Here is a 25128-nt window from a genome sequence, read left to right on the forward strand (position 1 = left end):
GGGCTTGCTGGTGGTAATAAGCTTTGTAACCTAAGGGATAGCCTGTGGTCGGGCAGGACGTTAAGGCTGGAATGATATTTAGTACAGGGGGGGTAGTCCTGACCTCAAACTTTTGCATTACAGTGATTTGCTGTAGGAACAATTCTAACACATCTCCATATTCAATACAATATGGTAATAAGCTTGCAGATTTCAGTCCGATTTGTCAGATATCTCCAGTCAGTGGAAGACTGAAAAAAACAGCCAATGATTCCAATTTATATTTAACACAGAGAATACAGAATATATAAATCCCATATTTCAAATGTAGTACTCCTCAAAGAATATTTTATTCAGTTGTGATTCATAGAGGAGGCCAGTATACAAAGTTCATACTCGACGTGTTTTGGCGATAACATACTCCTTCAAGAGCAATAGACACTATAAAAAAAGAAACTAACTCCAGTGATTTCATAAGCAAAGAAAACTCCAATATTGTGACCAAAGAAAGAGAAGTCAAACAATACTTAAAATCATGCTAGATATGCAATCTTAATACACATGTGTTAACAGAACAGCTCATGAATTGTCCCCGATGTCAAATGCCAAAACAGTCAAGAGTACTTAGGGCGTTATACAAAAATGAGATGTCACGGTCTACAACATCCCATCTTCATTAAGTGGACACATCCACAACAGGCAGCATACAGAAACAACCAGTTGTTGCTGAGCCTCCATACTAATGCCAATACCTCTTTACACGTCCAGTGGCTTCCTGACTAACAGCTTTAACCCATTTGGAAGGATTTGTCTGACCGAGAGCTTAACGCTACCAGACCATTTTTTGCCTGACAATACCGTTACTGTTGCGCTCTGGCGTTCCAAGACCAGTAATAACACAAGGCTTTTGCATTCGACGACGCAGTAAAGGGAGATATCACCTTTACGTTTGCAAGACTGTTTCCCCAACACATCTCCTTGATACACCTCAGAGAGACTATCCCAGAGGCCCGGAAGAAGGCTTACCTACTAGGAGCCGAAACGCCAGTGGACCCCAGTAACTTTCCTGCTGCCAAGTCCACCACCCTTTGGGGTTTCTACCCCCACGCATAGACCTACGGGTAGATATAAGGATAATTTTCCTCCCTTTTGGAAGTGAACTTTTTGGGTGAATTGGATGCCTGTGTCTGTTATGACCTGAAGATCTATATATATGCAGAAGTGAGCATATTTGAACATTGTTGAATCTCTCATCGGTGCAGCACACCTTGACCAATTTCTTTGTCGACTATGTGACGGCATTTTAGAAGTTTGGACTAACATTATCTATAATTCCTACAGATTGCGCTAAACTTGTCGGGGTATATGAAAGAGGTTTCCTATCTGATTTAAAGAAATTGTCTGTCCTGAAGAAGGGCGTTGAAAAATCTATGGGTGTAGAGGCACTAGAGATAGTGCCTTAATCTCCAGAAGGGCCGAAACATGTCGACACTTGACAAAAGACTTATCAACTGTTTGAAGTCTTGTATCTAATACTGCCTCATTGATATAAGTCAGTTTTCATTAATTCAACTAACCCCTATAGTTGACTCTGGTTTTAGGATTAGATTAAGTCGATCATGCAGCATTGATTTGTGACATATATCTGTATGTTCTGCTTTCTCTCTTTTTTAACTTTTCTAAATTTGTCTTAATAAATTGATATGGACTCATTTATGATTGATGATTTTTAGTGTTCACTCTTGAGGGTGTGTAAGTGATATGGTTCTATGTATTGTCTCAATAGTATGCAGCATTTTGTGAAAACTGTTGCAAAAAATGATTTTTTTGAAAATTGTTAATGTGGTACCAATCTGGAAGGCATCAATCACAAAATAAGTAAATAACATATACCACCAAGCCTAGCCTGTTTGGACTATGAGTGGGGTAGTCAATAGTCTCATTTTCGTATAACGCTCTCAGCTTTGTTCTACCGTTCTGAGACTTTGACCCCCCGTAAACAAAAATTGAGGGAGATTACCCATTTAGAGGTAACACAAGAGTACTTAGGGTACACAGTGTATTATTTAGATATCATGGTGAACCAAAGGTAACAATAAGGGAAACTTTACTGGCCCCGAAGAATGGGGCAGTACCGATGAACAGTCCATATCCGTATGTTAAGTATCCTAAAATCGCCAAGCATTCAAGTGAGTAAATGACATGATATGCAATTCCCTACCTGGCCTTATATTTGTAGCCAACACTGTGTCTGCCAAATCACGCAATCTGCCTGGATAATGTGAATAGAGCACATTCGTCATAATAAACTGCTTAACTATAAAGATGTCGAGATTAAAGTCAAATACACATGCCCATCTTACCTAGCACTCCCAGTTTGGGAACTGTCAGGTGAAGAATTTTCCACTGTAGCGACCAAGCTGCAGAGCTCCAACAGTTATATTCATCTCTGTTTCAGCATGCCTAAAGGTGAGTTAAAGTTTGCCATTATAAGCCCTGAGGTCCGCGATGAGGAATACATTTTACTTCTAATGGCAGTGTAAATGACACGTCCAAAACCTAAAGCTCAAAGCCTTACCTAAATGTGTACGTTCGATCCTGTATTGAGTACTATCTCCTCTGCGATGTAGAACACTTCAGCAAAAGTATTCAACAGCACAAAACCAAAAGGGAAGCAAGAACGCCACTCGAGCGTAGCGTCTATCTAACTAACTATAGCAACCAGGTTTCTGAAAACATGCACAGTTTTGCAGCCACAATGTGAACGCATGCAAATGGGTTTATGGGAATTGGAGTTCCCAAATTAAATGGAAAACGAATCATGACTCTAGCTACTTAATCTCTGTACAAGCCAAGTGTGTATATATTATGCAACGACAGTGTACAAGGCTCAGGTCAGTAGTTTGGTATCATCTTCAGCTCATTATATCAAACTACTGCAACATATTCGCCCATAGCTCTCCCAAAAGAGCTGTGAAACAGTAGCGAGAGCCATTATTGGAGTGAAGATTGACCATTGTGGATCCTCCTGGTAGGCATCGGGAAGAAAGATCTCTCGAGACTTCAGATGATTCAGAATGGCACTGTCAAGGCCATTCTTGGCCTTAAGAAGTTCGATCATGTCTCTGATGCCAGGAGAAGTCTTCATTGGCTGCCCATTAAGGCAATAATTGAATTTTGCCTTCTTATTATAACGTTTAAATGCTTAGCTGGTCGGTTTCCCTCCTATGTGGCTGACAAGTTGAAGAGGAATCATCAGGAACCTGAGGTCTAACCACCTCAGATTATTGGATATTCCCACCTCCAACTCAGTTTTTGTCAAGATTTCCGCTTTTTGGGCAGTTGCATCCATAAATTGGAATGCAATGCATTTTGATATTAGATGTTGTGAGTCTCTTGAACTTTTTAGGAAAAAACTGGAAACGTACTTATTTGAATAGGAGGTCTCCGACCTCGCTTTGTTAGTGTAGTGAGAGTAGAGCAGTGTCTGTTTATGTCAAGACCATCTCTAATTTGAGACTTTTTGGTCTTGCCGCCCGGATGCCTCTGTGCCGATTTAGTTGCACCGAATATAAATCGATTAAAGTAAAGTGGAACTGACGAACTACTGTGGGCTCACAATAGCAGGCCTAGCATGTCCTAGATATAAAAGGATGAACCGATAAATGTAAACGGTGCGGCCCGTTCTAAATGGTAAACTGGTGAACAGGGGAACATTACAGCTTGTACAATCAACAATAAAGTCACGTAAGATGTGTGGAGTAGGAATATAAAATACAATCCCCAGAGAGCTAAACTTGGGTGGACTGAGGAAGAAGGACTATGAAAGCTTGGTCGCATTGCTACAGTGGAAAATTCTTCACCTGACACATCCCGAACTGGGAGTCCTAGGTAAAATGGGCACGATAGTACATGTGTATTTGAGTTTAATCTCAACATCTTTATAGTGATGTATACAATTATGAAACAAATCTTACTTTTACGTCATAATGGTATACTGCACGTTACATTTAAAGAAACCAGGGCAGAATACCTTGTACTCTTTAAGTATGAAATATGTACACATGTTATGTTAAAAACTGTTCTCACATTTCAAAATGTAATTCATCAAACCATTGACATAAGTGATGTCATGTATGATGGAATTCATGACATATGCTGTGCATCAGGGGGCACATAATTATGGTGGACTTGTTTGAAATGCGATTGCTAAATTTCAGGGGGTTTATTGCGTAAATCTGATCACCTTAACTCTCCAACTAAAGTTGTTTGACTGAATTTCAATGGTTTTGTTATACTATATTTTCTTTGGGGCCCACTAGCAATGACCTTCAGCCATGACCAATGTCCATGGTCTTTGGCTGTGGAAACTGTACATGTTGATCAGATAGGTTTCTTTGGGGCCATTGCCAGTGGCCTTGGTCTTCGGCTGTGGACAAAGTTCATGTGCATGTTGATCAGATAGGTTTCTTTGGGGCACTGTACATATCACACCAATAGGTTTCTTTGGGGCCCACCAGCAATGGCCCTTGGTCATGGAAGTGGACATGTTGCAGCAATAGATTTCATTGTAGCCCACTTGTCATCGCATTTGGCCATGGCCAGTGCCTTTGGCCGTGTGACTCTGTATATGTTGCACCAATAGGGTTCTTTGGAGCCCACTATCCATGACTTTTGGCACAGATACCCATTGCCCCCTGCCTAGGAGATGTGATCACTGCAGGTGTAAAATTACTTTATTTCACTTATTCCCCCATTCCCGTTGGATTCCCTAGCCATTCCTCCAAAAATGGCAACAAACTACACATACAGCAGCATTAAACTATCCATGCCCGTGGGATTCCCCCAATATTTCCCAGACAACGCGCCAAAATCCAAAACTCTTCCCTGCCCTCACAGACACTCACCAAATGCCCCCCTCTTTCCATGGTCCCCAACACCCCTCAATTGCTGTTCTACTCCCTGGCCACTATCCCTATCACTGTTTAGTTCATGTGATGCATTTTCTTGTCCGATGTGGACTTGATTGAAATGGGAGTACTGAATTTCAGGGGTTTTATTATATTAAATGTGATCACCATAACTCTCTCTTAACAAATGCTTTTTCACTGAATTTCAAGGGGTTTGCTATACCTTAGTTTCCTCAGGGCCCACTTGCCATGGCCTTCTGCTGTGGTCACAATACATGCTATACCAACAGTTTTCTTTTGGGCACACTAGCCATGGCCACGTTGCACCATTAATTTGTCACCAAACACCCATTGCCCCCCTGCCCAGTAGGCACTGTAGACAAGGTATCCCTACAAAATATCTCCACCAAAAATATTCCTGTACATATGGCCGTTTGTCTAGCCATAGGCGATATTTTGGGGGGATGATTTGTGGGAGCGGGGCTTGCGGGGGTGTCCCCCACACATTTTAAAATAATGCGGGGGTTGCAGAAATGTCCCCCGCAGGGTTCATGGGTCAATATCACCACAAAAATATGGCGATATTTTTGTATCGCAATATTTTTGCAGGATATTAACACATGGAACCGTAGATACTAAACCTTTTTTTTTCTTATTCCTGTTATAATGTCACAATAATAATTTCCAATAACAGAAATTACTGCTGTAGAGTGGTGGTTCTGAGTCTATTACTGATGCCGAGAAAGTCATTAGACTCTGTACGGTTGTGGGGGGGTTAATTCCAAAGTTTGGTCCAAATATACCCAGCGGTTTTCACGCTATGGTTGTTCAGAAACAGCACTTTTTCTCTATGGGAAAATGAATGAGAGTAGGCTGAAAACTGCATTTGAGTTTTTTTAAAAAACGTTTTCACATTTTAATTGAATTGGTCCCAAAATGTAAAGTTTGGCGGAAGCCTTGAAAAACTTCATCCAAATCCATCCAGAAAGTAAAACGTTACTAGCCTCTCTCAGGCTCTCTGCTGCAAAGCACCAAGACTGATATAAAGGTTTTAAGGAGCAGGGAGCACCGAGTGCTCCGTCAAATATTTTAAAAACTACTGGATGGACTTTCCCCAAATCAGCCAAGGAAATGAAGCGACTGCTTTGTGCCCACATTGTTTCTTATTTGATCCAAATCTGCAAAGGGTTTTTCACACGACGGCTGTTCAAACAACTTGTTCTCGTTGGGAAAGTGAAAAAGATTAGGCTGAGAACAGCATTTTTATGTTTTCTTAATAACTTTTCATTTTCTAACAAATTGCTTCCAACATTTCCAATTTGAGCTCTTGACAAACTGTTGGAAATGCTCATCCAAATCCCTCTAGCAAGTTATTAGCAACTGAATTTGGGGGGAAATGGCTGGCGTTTCATTTCTGAAAACCCTCTTAGCCTCGCTGCAATGCATCATGGGAGATATAGCTATGATTTTGGGAGAAGGGGGGCACCCCCTTCTCCATCAAATATTTTAACTACTCAACAGAAAACCCCAGAAAAATAGTGAAGTCACAATTTAGCAAGGAGCCCCAATTCAGGTTCAAAAGACCACAATGAAGCACATTTACAAGGGAGCATTTAAGTTGAAGAATAATCCAGTGCAGGGCATGGAGGAATAGGGTCAGCATGATATTAGACCAGCTCCTCCAGATGCTATGGTATGTTCATTGGCTTCTATACTGCGCATATCACCACCATAGTGGTGTTAAAGCAATGAAACCTTGTCCGTGTGGGCGAACTGCGACTCCGCCCAGGCTGTTAACTTTTCCTCATGCACACCACTCTCTGGTTTAGTGGGACATGGCAAAGAGGGTGTAAGTCAGAGAACAAAACTGACAGAGGTCCTAACAAAGGGAGAGAGACCACATAAGGATGAGCAATGTTGATCGCTGGAAGGAATGCATGCATTGTTCTATGTGTTTAGACCAACGAATGATCATGAAAATGATTGTGGGCTTTATATATTGGACAATTCACTTAATGCTGGTGGTTAATAGTGCATTGTTGGGCGTTGCTAAGTGCGACAAATGGGATGGCAGTTTAGTTCCGGTGCTCTGCTCCAAGGAAGATACAAAGCCTTAGGTACATTTTAATTGTGAATTTTTGTTGTGGTTTGTCACGAGGATTAAGTGTTTCTGGAGGGTGACGTTGGGGTCGGACTACTTTTCTCTTCCAAATAATGTGATCCAAAGGAAAGACTAATTTCTTCATTACTAAGAGGTGACTTACATACCTTTATGTGCTGCTTGCTGTAAATCCCTCTCAAGTGGTGTTTGTCGGTACCTGCCAGAATTTCATTTTTTAAAGCAGCAAGTTTTTTATTTCCTTGACATCTCTTTCCCAAGTGGCACTTGATGGTACCCGCTTGAATGATTTCCATTATAAGAGCAAGTGTATTTTTTTACTTTAGAATATACATTCTTTAAACACAGTTCTTTCATCTTTTTACTCATATGTATCTCCATTTTCTAAGTACCAGCCTTTTGTATCACCTGTGGTATTTTCTGTTTGTAGTATGGCATCCTAAAAAACAAACAAAATAAAAAGAGACATCTCCTACACCATCCAATACTTTTAAGCACCCTAAAAGCAATTTCCCACCGCCAACAGAGGAAATATTGGAAACAACTATGCAAACTATTTTAATGGAGCTTCAAGCTTTAAAACCCTTCATGGAGGCTACTATTACGAAGCTGCAGCAACTGGGTGATAAATGGTATTTGTTCGAGTCCAGAATGTGCCAAGTTGAGCAAAGAGTTGGTGACGGGGAAGATGGCATTGGAGACAGCTGTTAAAACCTTTCAGAAGCAATCTGAAAATGTAGAAAATAAGAACAGAAGGAAGTACCTTTGCATTCTTGGTCTTCCTGAAGGTGCGGAGAAAGAAAATCCTATTTTGTTTCTAAACACCATGCTCCCTAAGCATCACTTCAACTCAACATCCAAAGAGCTGATCGTGTGGGCCCTCCCAACTCCTTACGTAAACCAGGTAGCTCATCCAGAACTCTAATTCTGGCTAGATTATAAACATTCAGGTGATAAATAAAGTGAAACAAGCAAAGCAACGAATATGTGATGACCCAAGAATATTTACTTAACAAGATGTTTCCAACACCACTGCGACAAGGAGGAAGGAACTTCGCGGTTATGCCTGCTCCGAGGCAACGAAAGGCTAGATATGGAATTATCCATCCAGGGATTATGAAAGTTACTTTAAAAGGATATACATCTACCTTTAAAAATCCAAGGGACCTTAGACAGTTTATTCAAACCTATAAAATGGAAGAAATTGACACTTCTCTTCCTCCCCCGCAACAATCTGGCTGATATGCAACTGTACATGGTCCACATTGTTCAATAAAATATGATCTATTGGAATGAATCTGATCTCCTCTCATCCGTCTCTCCACCTCTGCTGTTCTTCTAGTCAGCATGATTTGGTGTGGCTTTTTCCAGTTAGGCACGTTAAAACTCTTATTTGAAACTTGCTATATACTTTACTTTTGTGTTGGCTCTGCGGTTCCCCTTTTCCCTTTCCTTTTGTTTCTATTGCCGTTTCATGTAGTTCTTCCTGGATAATTGACGATTTTATTCTGAGATTAGCCTCTTTTCTTGTTCCACTCTATTTCATAATGCCAATTGCCTTGCTTTTTACATCAGTCAGTATGGTTTATATTTGCTCTTAGCTTTCATGTTATGCCGCTGAATATTACTTCGTGGAATGTTAAAGGTGTACATAACCCTATTAAGAGACAAAATGTTGTTTCTTACTTAAATTGAACCAAACCGTCTATTGCTTATATCTATGAATCACACCTTTCAGAAGCCAAAGCAGCAAACCTTAAGCTATGGGTGGGGCAGGTTTTACAAGTGCTGCACATGGTTAAAAGAATGGATTTATTATCCTTATTGATAAGAATCTTAAATGTAAAGTGATGAAATCTAATTCTGGCAATTTGGGTAGGTGGCTCCTTACCAAACTTTGTATTGACTCAGTTGAATATACCATCCTCAATGTTGATGTCCTAACTTGCCTGATCCCACGTTTTGGTCCCTTTTGAAGGATTACTTGTTTCAAGCTACTTCATGTAACCTAATTGTTTGTGGGGATTGTCATGCAATCCTTGACCCCTTCCTAGACAGGAAGTCAACTGTGCGCTTTAAGAATTCCAAATCACGTAAGCAATATTTGAACTTTATTTCTCAATTGGGCCTTATTGATGCCTACTGCATAACTCACCCTTCAGACTCAGAGTTCACATTTTACTTCAGCCCCCATAAATCTTTATCCAGAAGAGATCACATTCTTCTTTCTAAATCCATGTCTAGCCTGTGGGATGTATTTACCCATGCATCCGAGCCCTACCTCAAAACTGTACAGTACTGACATGAAAACATCATGATGGCCAGAGCTTCCCAGAAAATGCACAGGGAAATGCAGGAAGAATAGGCTGCCACCCATTTTTGCCAATGTTATGGGCACAGAAGGACACTGCCTAAAACCACCATTGGACTACCCGCACAGTAGTCTGAAACCATTGGGAATGGCAATGCTGATTGCCAAATGCAAACCCATAACTGTGGGGAATTCATTTTCTTAAATCCCAAAAAAATGGGTGCAGTACCAGTACTCACCACTATCCAAAAGCCGGCAGTTTAAAACCACCCTGTGTTTCTCTGAAGGCAAGCCAAAGTGCCTATTTCAAACATTGCAATATGTGCAAAATATTCACTGAACACCAGCAGACATTTGGTAGAATGGAGTTTTGTGTGCCTACAAAATCTGGGAAATGAAGAGCCCAGAACAATGCTTATAACAAAACTGGCTGAGCTATGGAGTCAGCAGTTTAAGTTGCACTGGATTTAAAGACCCTAAAATCGAAAATGTTTAGATGAAATGAGTGACCTATGTTTGGTGTCACATGCCTTTGTAACTGTTGAAATGCCATAGTTTTGCACTTAGAATCAGCATTCTAGCTGCATATGTAAAAATGTTTAGTTTTATTTGAATGCAGGAACTGGGGAACAAAAAGTGACATTTTATCTGAAACCTGGCTTAAGGAACTGAATTCTGCCTGGCAACTACCCCCATCAGAAGGGAAACTTGAGTCACAGCTGTGTTCCCAGGCCATCTGCCCTTTTGCTGCTCACACAAAGGATATGCCATCTATCTGATAATTGAATTACCTGCTCTGCAGGAAAGTGAACAAAGCCCTGTACTGGCTCAGGCAAAGGTTTTATTGGCAGGAGTCGTAAATGGTCATAAAAAGTGGCTTCCTCCTGAGGAAAGGGGAGGAGCACTGCCTGTGAGAGCAAGCTGGCTTGGCAGAACTGGATTAACCAGAAATTCAATCTTGTGCTGAGGGTAAACCACACCCCTTTGGAGCCAGAACATAACTCTAAAAAGATTAATAACTCATAGAGCGGACATGTGAAAATTTTATAAATGATACCATAATTCTTGTGATTTTTCTGCCCACATTTTAAGAGGTTTTTCGACCCGGTGGCGTGTTCAGAGGGGTGTCAGCGGAAAAGTGGATATTACTCTAAATGTATGCATGTTAAAAATCTGAAACTTCATCAGTTAATGTCCCTACTCCCTGCGCACATGTATGTAAAGTTGGGTCAATGTCAGAAATTGCAAAATCAGTTAAAAAGTGAAATATGTGCCAGTTCTGAATGCAAGCTCCCAGGAAGAGCAGAGTTTGAACAGGGGATACCTCCTGTAATGCATGATGGGTGCATATGATTTTAAAACAATATGTACCTCTGCAAATATGTATTTGTTTCAAATCTAGATTTGTGTGTAAGTTGACAGGAGGAGTGGACTTTCTGCAGGCTGTAAAATGACATCACGCTGACTCACAGTTCATTCCCCAATCAAATGATAAATGGAAGTTTGACCAATTAGAAGCTGAGAGAGAGGTAGGGTCAGTGATGCTAGAACACACCCACATTCTAAACACATAAAAGCAGACAGACAGGACAGATAGAGACTTTCCAAATCCATCTGCAGCGGGACGCTCTGCCGGAAAAATCCATACTTACCTCCATCAACCTCCAGAAAGCCAAACTAGAGACTTCAATCTATCCAGAACTAAGAGAACCAGAGAGAAAGCAGTGCTGTACCCAGAGAGACCCAGACCAGCAGAGAGAGCTGACCCAGATCACTGTGAAGTGCAGAGGCCAGACCAGACCAGAGTCCAGTCTAAAACCCTGACCAGATCCATGGCGAGGCCCATTTCACTCAAGAATATAGTGTGAGTACCTAGAAAACTGTGCAGAACCAATCTCTTAGTTAAAATAATATAATTCAATCTATTTAATCTAAGTAGAACTGCCTCCTAGCTGTCACTTGTCATTTTCTAGTTGCAAGCTGCACTTGTCATTTTGAGCTTTTGAAATTTGCAAACCCAAAAACGACCTTTATTAAATCGCTCATATCTCCGCGACCGTTTGGGCTAGAGACTTGCAGTAACTTTCCTCTGATAGCTTAGAATCGTAGCTTTGAATCGCACCAAGAACCGCATTCCTACCCCTTATAGTTTTACCGCAATCGCGGAACACGCATCCGCGAATTTTACCGCGATTTGCAATTTCTTCACATGTAAAAACTGCTGCTGCTTGCCTTCCATTTGCCAGAAATTCGTTTAACCTGTTAACTATCCCTGCATCATTGCTAGTGTGAGCCTGGACTAATATTAACTAGATACCACTCACCCTGAACCTCTGAAAGGGAATTAAAAAGCATTTCCAGCATATTTCTCATCCATTGCTAGCACATATCAAAGCATTTGGGCCTGTGTTTTCAAAACTCCTATCTGTGTTTTCAAACTTCTGTAGTCTAAGCTTGCTGGGGTGAACTGAATCACATTTTATTGCATTTCTGAGAACTGTGTGTTTTCCTTCCATTTCCTTGCCTTGCATCAAGGGGGGGAGGGGATTGCCAGAGAAAAGTGATTACATTGTTTTGTTGAAATCATATTGAGTATCTCTATACTGCATTTCATTCATTCAACCTTGCATCCATTTGAACTCTATAAAGCATTTTGTACCACCTTCTTCTTTTGTTCCTATTTACCAGTGTGCTACCTTATCTATTTCATCTCAACTCCTTAGTAATTATAAAGAAGTGTGCTAGTGCCAGATTCTCCGTTGTGGATCTTTATCATATCAGATTAAGTGTGCTATTCAATTATTCATTTATTATAAAGTGTCATATATATATCTATTGTTTAAATTATCAAATAAACCTTTTAAACTTGCAAAACAGAACTACTTCTTGGCTCAGTGGGGTCAGGGGGATTCCAAGAGAGGGGTGTTATATAGGGGTAGTCATCCAGAACGCATGAACTGGACCTAAAGATATATCAATAAGGGTTTTCATTCAGTATTCTAGACTAGGCGTTAACTTAGCTGTAGTGCTGAATTGAATCCTCTTACAAGCCTTATACTGCATACAAGTATACATTGTATTTTTATCTTTCTCACCATGCTCACATTAAACTTGAAATTGCACCAAATAATCATACATCAAACAGATTGAGATGTTACACGGCTTTGTTAAAGGATGATTTATTTGCTGCGTTTTTTACTGATTCACATAATTTGTTTACTGACAAGAGAGATGATACCTCCATTCCAAATAACGAGGATTGGTATATGGCTGTGCTAAGAGGGAAAATAATTTAATTAATATGTTGCCAAGATAAATTAGAAGCACAAATCAGAAACTATTTTGAAACAATTAGAAATTCTTCAAAAGTAATATACGCAGAATGCCACTTGTATCTTTAATAATATTTTAGAATTAAGAATGAGGTAAAATAAAATTGCCTCGGAGTACTCTTGTGCTTCACTACTTAAATACAGGGACAAAATATATCAATGTTCTAATAAAACAAGTAGATCACTTGCTTCTTACCTCAAAATAAAAAATAAAATAAAGAACTAGGGTAGCTGTTCTCAAGGATAAATTAGGCAAGAGAAAATTACTGGATAAAGACACTGACATTTTTTCAAAATGTTATAAGTCATATACATCAGAATCTAAACAAAATACCTCCCATTCTCATGACTTCCTGAAACATGTTTCTCGCTCCACTTATCCTAAACCTGATCTCGGCTTGTTAAATAATGCTATTTCTCTAAATGAAAATCAGAAAGCGATCAATTATCTCAAAACAGGTAAACTCCCAGGCTCAGATGGCTTTTCCATTGACTTCGATGCACATTTTAAAAGAATGATTAATTCCCAAGTTGGATGAACTTTTTACTCACTTTGTCGCCCAAAGTAGAGCTGAAGGGTCCTTCACAGAAGCCATGCTTCCCGTTTCCCTTAGCCGAATAAAGACCCTGAGTTCCATCACAGCTATTGGTCTATCTCCATAATAAATGCTGATTGCAAAATATTTTTCCAAGGTCCTGGCCAATCACATTCTTCCTTATTTGCCCCTTTTAGTTCAAAATGATCAGGTTGGGGATGTTAAGGGGAGGCTGTCTTGTTCCAGCATCAGTTTATTCTAGAGATTTTGGGCATTGTTGACAAATCCAAAGATAGCTATGCAGCTGTAGCTTGTGATGCTGAGAAAGCATTTGATAGGGTGGAGTGGAATTGTATGGTTGATGCACTTAAACAGCATGGTCTTGGTAACTCATTTCTATCCATGATCAGGGTATTATACTCGCATCTGAAACTGCTATTTTTGTTAATGGACACATGTCATCATATTTCCCTTTTTTTAGGAGGTACTAGACAAGGCTGTCCCCCATCTCTGGTTATTCTTATTAGCCTTGGAACCTTTTCTTTCTTGAGACTATTGGAAATGACATATCAATTCAAGGCATTGACTCTGGAGATGTACAAATTAAATTAGCTGCCTATGCTGATCTCCTCTTGTTTCTCAAACATTGTGACACCAGTTTACATAGTCTTCTATCATATTGCGTTTTTTCATTGTTTTCGGTTACAGGTTGAACAGAGACACATCTGAAATAGCACACCTCAATGTCCACTGTTCTAAACACATTCAAGCATATGGTATAAAGTTTTCACCAAATGGGATTAAATATTTGGGAGTGCATATTTCTTCTTCTATTGATTGATTGATTATTATGCGCATACACACAAGTGTTTCAAAGCGCAACCATGCATGGGAGGGGAAGCCCTAGGGAAGACAAGGACAATCTTACTAGGCATGGTACATTCAGATTATGCAGGTGAACAGAAAGGGAAGTGAGTGGGGGGGTGGGCAAGTGCGCCCAGTCATGTCAGAACATGGGTTAAGTTCAGGGAGATACCACTCTCATGGGTTGTAACCGAAGTGCAGTAGTGCTGAGGCAAGTGAAAAGCCTGGTTATTAAAGAGAATATGAATGCTGTATTGTCTATAGTTAAACAATTAACAGATTCATGGTCCCCTTTGTTTCAGTCTTGGTGAGGTCACCTTGAGACCAGCAAAATGATTTCTCCCATTATCTTGTATACCCGTGTATATGCTGCCGGTCTCCTTTCCTTCTAAATTTTATTAAATCGATTGATTCATGGTTGGACAAATTTGTATGGAAAACATAGAATCTTGCTTGTTAAACTTAAAGATCCATTCAGAATGGTGGCGTATGGTTACCTAATTTTAGAAATTATCACTCAGCTTTTGTGTTAAGACAGATTCAGACGTGGTTTGCGCCTGTAAATTACATTGCACCAGCATGGCGGCATTTAGAGAAGGAGATCGTTTTTCCTTTATCACTTGCAGATTGTTATATGCTTAAAGTCAAAAATAGATTTATTAAATTCTCAAGTGTTGGGGTTTCTGCTAATCATATCAGAACGTTATTCAATACTTGCTCACCTCAATTTATTTCACAATTTCTTTTGTTTAATAACCTGATTCGTGTGATTGGTAAATCTATCTTCTGGAGATCTTGGCTTCATAAAAGGAATTAAATATGTTCATCAACTATTGAATCAAGGGGTGCCACTTACCTTTAATGACTTTACAGACACATTCTCTATCCCCCTATTTAATTGGCACCAATATGCCATTCTAATTGATACATTAATGGATCATTTTGAGATTCTAATATCCAATGTGCATGCTCCTCGGCAGGACAGGTTTCGACAGTTACACAATCTTCAGTTTACTCCTTCAATGTTCTATAAAATCCTGTTGGCTGAACATACGTTCAATCCAGAATGGAGTACACTGGTAGCCTGGCGGCAGGATTGTGCTTTAGCTAATGAATAAAATTGCTGGCCTTTGATTTGGAGAAAGTAATTCACGCAATACCACCTCTGCCAGTTTGACTCAAACCTTACACTTCTTCCATCAAAGTGTTTATCACTCAATATAAACTATTCAAATGTAAAATTGCACAAAATGATAGATGTTGGAGCTGTCCCGATGTAGAAGGCACATTTGAACATATGTTTATTGATTGTAAATGTGTTCATTTTGGAAAAGTGTTTGAGACACTATGAAACTTATGTTTAAAATACAATGTGACTTTAATATTACATTTCTCTTTTTAGGAAGTTCACTTCTCCAAGATACTTTAATGACTGATCTTTGTATTCTTGTTGCCATTCAAACTATCCCGATTAATTGGAAAAATCTTGAACATATTAACTATCAAATTTGGTGGAACTCTCATCTGTAATATTCATAGATTGGAGGGATGCATTTCCTCATCTTCTTGTCTTGTTCGCAAGCATGAATTAAAGTGAAACTTGTTGCTTGATTTTTTACTTACCAATTGTTCCCATTTCATAATACTAACTCATTACTATTTTATTATCCTGTCCTACTCCCCCCACCCTCTTGTTTCTGTCTGTCTGTCCTTTTGCTTGAAAATAGATTTTCAAATCATTTTGCATGGTTATGCCCCATTTCAATTTGTATTCTCTGATCATCCTAGTTTATGCTCAACTGTACTCGTGCACCTTTGTTAAGGATATCTTCTGCTATGTGAACTATTCCTCAATAAAATACCTTTAAACAATCAAAATAGTGCATTGTAATGTTATGATTTTAAATCACGATGTTGATGTGCAATGACTTTGTGATGTGCTCAAGAGTTCCTATGAGTTGTGAGAGCGTACAAAAACACATTAGCACTGAATTCCCTTGTAAGAGGAATAAGTAAGTGAAGAGGTCTTTCATAATAAATAAGTTGAACAAGCGTACTGTCGCAGTTTTCACTTGTGTACTCTGATACCACAGAAGTGCAGAGCTAGGCATTTCAATTGAGTAGTGTCACAGAAGGATTGATTAATTTCTTTCCCGAATAACAGGTCAAAACGGGGGAGCACCCATTCAAGTTACAATTAATTGATAGTTCTTAATTTGAAATGCAGGTTTAGCCCATTTTTCTTAAAACATTGCTCCGATAGTGGAAATGTATTTAATCGCAATGCAGAGGGCATGATTTCGAAACGGTTTGAGCTCTTAATGGGTATTCATTATTTGGTACAGGAAAAAGTTGATTTAAGATTTGGAGAAAGGTTCTCGCAATTCAATGAACTGAAAGTTTAGAATTACAAACTGTGGGGGGTAAGCATGTGTGTACACATTTGTTTTAAACATTTTATATTTTCCCCATATGGTACCATTTTCTTTTGAGTTTTGGTATTAAATGAAGAACTGAAATGTCTAATTGTAACAGCGCGTCATCCTTCAAGCTCGGAACTACTGTACATGCAATGATTATTATTATTACATTTTTCTGCCATGGACCTCGCTCGTGAGCAGCAGAGTGCTATGCAGGTCACAGAGCGAAACACTGGCAACGAGAATTTAACAAGTCATCAAGTATATATTGACCAATTACCGCAGTACAATAGACGGATGGGGATGTGCACAAGATATGAGGAATCTAAGTTACACCATAACTTCCAAATTACTCTCCGCCTTGTGTGACACACCCCGAGCCAGTCCTGTTCAGTTTAGTTGGTTTATTTGTAGAGCGCACCAAGCCCTGAGGCCTCTGGGCGCTTGTCTTAAAGGTTACATAGACAAACCACTTATTTTACAGTTTACATAGATGTGAACACTTAATTTACAGTTTGCATAGTTACCAAACATAGGACAGTTTAGTTACCTACAGTGGCAGAAAGGCTAAATTACATCATTACAAATTTACAATAGGTTCAGTTTCCTTTCCATGCGGGAAACTGTGGTTTTGCCTTACCACTTTAAGTATTGGTCAACATATCCAAGAATGTAATTGGTAAAACCAGGACCGGTCAGCGGCTCTCAACATGACGCATGGAAACTCAGCAGTTATGGCTAGTAGGGATGCAACGTTATTACGGTATACCGTTAAAGATACCGTGAACCACCTAATTGAACAATAATAACCGTCACATTGTTTATACCGGTACACCGTTCATACCGTTAAGTGTGTTTTTCAATCTGATTTGGAAAGGCTGCAGTAAGCAAGTGCTGTGCAGTCTTGGTCTTGCACTGTTGGATGTGCCGTCTGCAAAGTAGTTTCAGTTTGAGCAGTTTTTAATTCCATTCCATAAACCACATGTGCCTGACACAAAATCAATATGTTATCAATAGGAAGAATAAATACAGTGCCAAGAAGGAAAAGGGTTTACTTTTATTTTTTTAAAGCGCTCACACGGCCCGCGGGCATTGAGGCAGTGTTAAAGAAATTGTTTATTTAGTTGCGTAATTGTTTTTGTCTTAGTTGCGTATTTATAACGCGCTTAAACACCCATAGGTTTCTAAGCGCAGAACCGGGGATCGAACCTGTGTTGCTTTGTGTCGTCTTGCTTCCAAGGCGCCCACGTTGCCGCTGAGCTATCCTCCTGGGACTTTGAGTTGGCGGCTTTTGGGTTTATATATTTATAATGGATGTTTTCTAAACATATGACAATGGGGGATTTCCCTGGTTCTATCATTGAATTTACATATAATAAGTCACACTGCGAAATGTACTCATCTCTGTGGGTATTCCCTGCTGCCATACCAAAGGGTAACATATCCGTGATTACTGCACACCTTTTGGCCCGGAAGTAAAATCAAGGCTGTAACATAAAGCGGGAGGGAGTGCGTGTGTGTGTGTATGTGTGTGTGTGTATGCGCACAAGCTTATACTACCATCCGCCTCCATTGATCTGTGGCATGCAGGTTATCAAGATGGCAACATGTTCATCTTCACCAGTAGCCAGTGGGGGAGCTAAAAGCCTACATGACCACTTAAGAAAAGCTATTCAGTTTGCTTTGCTAGTCGCAGCAGCCCCACCCCCTCCTCCTCCTCTCCACACGTTGTTTGTGTTTGGTGGAAGCAAGGGGTGGCATTTCAGTGGAAAGTATGTTACAAAGCCCAATTCTGGTCTTGGGTGCCTGGTTTTGTTTGTGATGATAAATCTGACAATTTATGACCTTTTAGAAAATATTTGTTAAGATTAGTTAACACCACCTGCTATACCGCGATAATCATGATATACCGTCATTTGGCAAGAAGGTTATTGTACCGTCATAAAACTAATACCGTGACAACCCTAATGGCTAGGGTGAACAGCCGTGCCTGTTTTGCTGGGACTGTCCCAGTTTTTGGTGCTCTGTTCCCCTTTCTCAAGATTATGTTTCCATTGGAAACTGCAGTGGTCCCAGTTTTTGGTAGTCTGTCTTTATAGCAGACAGGCATGAATGCACAATCTGACACAGAAGAAATGCTGCATTTTACAACTTAACATAGTGTTACTTTGTGATCAATTTATTATAATAATGTGTGGTTATTTGAACAGTAACACTTCAACCCCCATCTCCTCCAACCTCTGCTGCAGCGTAGTGCCTTGACAGCCACTTACTTTCAAGAGTTAGTCCTACTTTTATGTTAGTTGCCCTGTCCCAGTTTTTTTCCTTTTTAAATCTGGTCACTCTAGCTATGCAATGCTAACGTGAATAACAGTAGAAGCATTCTTGCCTTTTCATAGTGCCAGCCATGTACACATAGGCTCAAATGGCTGCATTGTGTTCCCGACCCATTCAGGCGCTCCTTTTGTTTTTCTGTCCCGAGAAACACTTAATCTGAGAATTCCCAGTAAAAATGAAACTGGTTAGAATTCCTGAATCGAGCCAGTCAAAACCGACAGGCATACTTAGAATAGGTGGGCACGCGAAGTGGTGGTTCTGACGCAGGTCAAAACACACACTTCAGGAAAACTGGACAAAATTCACTGTTTACTTAAGGATATTACATAGCTCTCAACCATTTGTCTTGCAAAGGCGGGTGAAATCACCCGATTTTGTTTCTGGCGGGTGAGACGTCCATTGGAATGAATGGGTGTGCAGGAGGCCTGGCGGGTGAGTCAGCCCTTTGCAAGGCGGGTGACACCCGCCGAAAGCGGGTGAGTTGAGAGCTATGATATTAAATACCTTCCCCTGCAAACCCCAAGGCTGAGTTTACGTTTGGATTTAAACGGGTTCTGCAACAGGTGCCATCTGCCCAAACAGGTTTCTGCCTGAACACGATGTGAAGTCAGAAATCGCACATCCGCTTCAGTGTGCCCAAGTACCTGCCGCCTGCAAACCGAAACACGCATGCGCAACTCACTAGAACAGGCTTAACATAACCACTGCTGGTGCGTCCCGGGTCAAAATAGAAGCTTGGGGGAAAAGTACGCTATAAGGGCGGGGTCGGCAAAAGCAAGCACTGCTCTGACAGCACAATCTCAAAGCTACTCGCCCCCCTCCCCAATACTTAACACCCTCCCCTTACAGATGTAGGCAGCCAGCTGCTGCTTTTCAAGTATGCCTGCAGCCTACCGTTTCCAGCACCAGATCCTACCGCTTTTATTTCATGGACAATAATCTATTTACCAAAACCGTATGCAACATCCCAGTTTGAATGCAGAGTTCGTGTTTCAGGTCTCTGTATGCACAAGAACTTTGTATATTTGAACACATGGTTGCCAAGTGAATCAGAGAGCGGTGTGTTTGAGTGATCATTTTCTCCTGGTGGTGGGTTTACTTCTAGTCAGAAATTGTCCTTCAGCGACGGCTAGGATCAGAAGCATTTTCTGTTACCAAAACCTCTTGGACTCAAAGGTCATGGGATGCCATTCCCTAAAAGATACACGCCAGCAGTACCCGTTCAACTCGGGAAATGTTGGTCCAATCCCAGTTATAACTTTGCATCCTGGGGACTTAAGTCACAGACTAGAGTTAAAACCAGGACGGACCGTTCGTCCCCGAATGGTAAATTAATGAGTATCCACTATCCAGACATTTTGCCGGGGAAAAAAATAAATCAGTGGTAAGTTTTACCGAAAAAAATACCAGAAAATGTAATTAAATATATATATATATATATATATTAGTGGGGTAAGGAGTTAAAATGAGTGGGGATGGGAAACAAAAAACCCCCCAGAAAAAAGTCTTTTGTCGATATTTTTTACGCCGATAAACCTTAGCACTCTGGATTTTACTTCGGTAAAATCACATAACCTAATAATGTATGCCGTGATGCATAATAATGCGAAGTCCTATTTTTGAAGCTTGACAAATCCTACCCTCTAGTCTAGGGTCAAGGCCCCCAATTGGATTTCGTTGGCGACGGTCCCATTTCCTGGAGTGCCCTCTGTTCTGTAGCTCTCCAAGGCACTCGTTATTCATTTCACACAGTACGTTTTAGAGATGACCAACTCGGACCTCGAAGCGCAGGTCCTTCACCCTCACAGCAGCGACTCTTCTGCACGAGACTGGGGCACTCACGTCTAATGTAACGTTACGCCTCAGATGAAAGTAAACAAGCGTATAAAGGAAACGCACACACAACTTACCAACGAGAACTCCCAAAAGGAAAAACGCCGTCACTGCCACGAAGATGGCACACCATGTGCGGCGGGTGGTACTCCGCGCTGCCATTTCGATAGTTTTCCAGTCTTCTTTCGCACCGCCAGCCCCTGGGTCCCTGCTCAAGCAGAAAAGGCACGTTGAATAAGCGGGCTGGAACAGTAGCCCTATTTACAACCTTGCAGGATAAACATGAACTCCCTCATGACGCCACCTGCCGGCCGCTGATGTCTTGAATAGACTTGGATTGCATTTTAGGTCTGTGGGTGGAGTTCATGTAAAGCCTGGAATTAATCACTAATTTTAAATAACTAATTTACCGCAGAGGGCGTTTATCAGTAGCGCTCAGATTGCCCCAGTCTTGCGTGAACAGCTGACCCAGCCCTCTTTTTTTTTTTACACGTTGATATTTGTAGTCCGGCGTGTATTGTGGGAAAGCACAACTACAAACACCAGAATGCAAAATGACACCGGCTTCGAGGAGCTACTTATGTGTGACAGGAGCAATGTGAGAGTTCACCAATGATCTTAGGATGTGAAAAAACGAGGTAAACACACGTGCCCAGTGTCAAGTAGTTTAAAGGCTCATAATACGAAAGCACACGTCCCAGGTTAAATACGGTTTGTTTAAACACTATTATCATGGTATCATTATTGATATGGTATCTTTTGTGTGTGGACCTAGCTTGGAGAAGCAACATAGTGCTTTACAGAGCTATACAACAGTACAGATGCATAACAGAACGCTTTTCAGAGGTAACAGCAGAACAGATGTACAGGGGGGTAGAATACAGAGGAGGGGTGCAGCTGTACAGGGTGGCTGGGAGGAGAGGGGCGTACGGCATCTAGCAAGTCAGGTGGCAGGGGTGGAGGGCAATGTGATGGACTAGGTGTTGAGGAGGAGAGACTCCTTGAAGACGTGGGCCTTGAGGTCTTTTCTGAATTTTAGGAGCATGGGGGAAAGTCTGATGCTGATAGGGAGGAGGTTCCATAGTCTTGGGCCGTAGGCAGAGAAGGCTTGTTTTCTGGTCTTTTACTTTTTGCAGTGGCGGATTTCAAGTCTGCGCGTGTCCTGGCTTCTGATGGCGCGCTGTCCGCCCGAGATGCTGAGTTTCTCCATGAGATAGCTGGGAGGCTTGAGGGTGACTGCCTTCTAAAGGATGCAAAAAGACTTGAAGGTGATTTGTGCATGCAGTGGGAGCTAGTGAAGGTGGATAAGGGCCAGGGTGATGTGGTCGTATCTGCGTAGACCCTTGATGAGGCGTGCAGCCACGTGTAGGACTCTTCTCAGGGGCACTATTGAGGAAAACGGGAGGCCTAGCGGAGGGCACTGCACCCCATCCAGGTGGGGTAGAACCAGTTCTTGAACAGTTCTTGAACGGTGGATGTAAAGCTGTCCGGATGGAGGAAGGGCTTGAATTTCCACAGGAGGGAGAGCTGATACCAAGCTGTCTTAGTTTTCTTAGCTATGTGTGTCTTGAAGCAGAGGCGTTTGTCGATGTGGAACTTGAAGGACTTGGCGCAGGAGGTGAGCGCCGGTGTGAAGTCCTCAAGGTTCATGGTTGATAGTCTGTATATCTGGGTGTACAGTGTTCTTGGTGAGGAGTAGGAATTCGGTCTTGTAGGGGTTGAGCTTCAAGTATGCACTGGACATCCAAGACTGGATCAGCGAGGGGCAGGTTTTGAGCCTGTGTATGTCCTTGATGGAGTCGATCTTGAGGTATAGCTGTGTGTCGTCGGCATATTGGTGGATGTGGATGTTGTGTGTGGCTAGCTAACAGGCCTCCCAGTGGCTGCATGTACAGATTGAAGATCACTGGGGAGAGGATGGAACCCGATGGGACTCCACAGATGACAGGTAGCATTGGCGATCTAGAGGAGTCCATCTGAACAAACTGCTGGCAGTGGAAGAAGTAAGAAAGACTTGAACCAATTTAGGACAAGGTCACTGATCCCCATGCGCTGATGTAGGGTGTCCTTGAGTGCCCGGTGGTCTACTGTGTCAAAAGAAGCCTAGCGGTCGAGTAGATCCAAGAGTCAGGGGTGGCCATCTTAAAGGATGTTGAGAGTCTTATCGACCACCTGTATGGTTGCCGTCTCTGTGCTGCATCTGGGTCTGAATCGAATTAGTAGGTTTGGAGGAATTTGTTGATGTCGATGAGTTGCTGCAGTTGTGCGGCTACCGCTTTTTTGATCTAACATAGGAAGGGAAGATGGGTGATGGGGCGATAGTTACCTAGGTTGTCAGGATCCAGAGTGGGCTTCTTTAGTAGAGGGATGATTTGTTCTGCAGGGAGGGTCTTGAGGATGGATGCTGGCAGGTTGTCGTCTGTATACGATGTGGCTTTGAGGACGGCCAGGGTTTCTATTAGGTCCTATGTGGATGGTGTCTTGAATGTTGTCCAGATGTTCCTCGTTGCATTTGGCCACTTGGGAGTAATGCTATGGGCAAGTTGACCCATGAAAACCCCCAGAGTGTGAAACATCTTCACGCTCGTTCCACAATTTTTAACCAAACATACAAACAACATCAGTGTGTAACACCTGGATTACTTAATGATAATCTGCCTAGTTCTACTGTTCCTCGTTGCAGTACTTCATTTTGAGGCCCCCGCCTCTACTCAAAGGAACCCTTTCCCAAAGTTAATGGATCTACCCCTCCCAGGAGGTATAATACCGCCTTAACCCATAACCCTTCTGTTAAACATTTCCAACAGAGGGTCATGGGCCCTACCATCCCACAGGGAACGGTAGTATTGGGTTGTGCATACTCATAGATGCCAACTATATAGAGTGGGCACAAGGGTCTCTAGTGTGGTGTCCAGACTCTCTTGCTCTGCCCTCCAAAAATGTGCATATTTGCATAACCACATAGCAAATAGGTGGCCCCTAAAAACGATACAATGTGCTCTATGAACCCACCACATTGAGGACAAATTGCATTAGAATCAGGAACAAGCACAGTTTAATGTACCTTTTGTAATAGTCTTTACAGAATGTAGATCACTGTGTTTGTCCCAATAGAGATGACCGCCGCTGCTTAAATGACTGTTATTTGCCATTAATTTCAGGAGGAAGCACTTCATCTTATGTGCATCACTCAGTGGAAGTGTGTGCTGAATTGTACTTTGGTTATATACCCTTTAATTAGGGTTGGAAAGAGGTGGGATTGAACTGGAGTGTCTTGTGAGCTTGGCCAAAACTGCTTGGAGCTCTTGTGTTCACTTTCAGTGGCGTTCTTGACATACTGAAACATCATTAATATAATGGAACAAATGCAGTTGTCTTTCTGGTACAACTGTATATCTGGTCCTAAGTGCTTGGCATGATATGACATTTATAATGCACCTATACACAAGTGTGTCAAGGCGTGACGAGGCAAGGGAGGGGAAACAAAGGGAGAACAAAAACAACAATCTTACCAGGCCTAGTGGCATTGAGATCACACAAGATCACACAAGTGCGAGAGCGGGAGAGGGTACAGGAGAAATTCTTGGGGGGATGGGCAAGGGCCAGACACGAGATCACAAACAAGTAATGCAGCCAACAGGTGGCAAATGCAAGTGTTAAAAGTGCAGGCAATAGGTATCAATCAGTGCAGGTGAGGAGACTGTAGGGTTGCAGATACAGACACAAGTCCAGGGGATGACAGGAGGCAGTGCAGGAGTGCAACTGGGCGGGCAGAGACCTGGCCCGAAGGGTAGCCAGGTGACCAATGCAGTATCAGACAAGACATCAGCAGGGGAGAGGAAGAGAGAAGGCAGAAGCAAAGAGGAAGGTCTTGAGGTGCTTCCGGAACCAGAGATGGTTCTGCTCAATTTTCAGAGGCAGGGAGGCTGTTCCAGAGGGAGGCGCCAGCCGAAGAAAGAGATCTGCCCCCAACTCATTGCTTGGGGAAGCGACTGATGCTCAAGGAGTTGGAGGTGGAGGAGCGAAGACCTCGAGATGGAAGATATTTCCAAAGAGAGAGTTGGAGGTATTGCGGTCCCAGGCCCCAGAAGGCCTTGTGGACAATGCAGAGGGTCTTTAACTTGATCCTTGCTGCCACTGGCAGCCAATGGAGAGATTTCAGGGTTGGAGAGATATGATCCCGGAACTTGAGGCCAAGAACAAGTCTTGCAGTCCTGTTCTGCATAAATTGTAGAGGACGGAGAGTAGAGGCAGGCAGATTTAGAAAGAGGCTGTTGCAGTAGACCCGCCTAGAGAGAACCAGAGCTCTGGAGACAGTGAGCTTCTGGGGGAAGGTGAGGAAAGGAAGAATATCTCTGAGGAGGTGCAGCTGGTAGTTTGACTTCTTAGAGACGTCAGAGATGTGAGGAGAGAAGGAACGTGTGGAGTGAAGCTCACCCTAAGGTTCTTAGCCTCACAGGTAGGAGCAGGAAGAGGACCCAGAGTGG

At 41.8% G+C, this 25128-nt stretch overlaps 1 protein-coding gene across 1 annotated transcript in view; it reads right to left on the reverse strand.

Annotated features, from left to right (window-relative positions):
* NAALAD2 (N-acetylated alpha-linked acidic dipeptidase 2) overlaps positions 1 to 25128 on the reverse strand; it is a 1042620-nt gene that overhangs the window by 763636 nt on the left and 253856 nt on the right. Inside the window, exon 2 of the mRNA XM_069639397.1 lies at positions 20719 to 20849. Coding sequence (XP_069495498.1) covers positions 20719 to 20849 — 131 coding nt within the window. The remainder of the gene's footprint in view (positions 1 to 20718; positions 20850 to 25128) is intronic.

Source organism: Ambystoma mexicanum, chromosome 7q (assembly GCF_040938575.1).
Source record: "Ambystoma mexicanum isolate Mex_15411 chromosome 7q, UKY_AmexF1_1, whole genome shotgun sequence".
NCBI lineage: Eukaryota > Metazoa > Chordata > Amphibia > Caudata > Ambystomatidae > Ambystoma > Ambystoma mexicanum.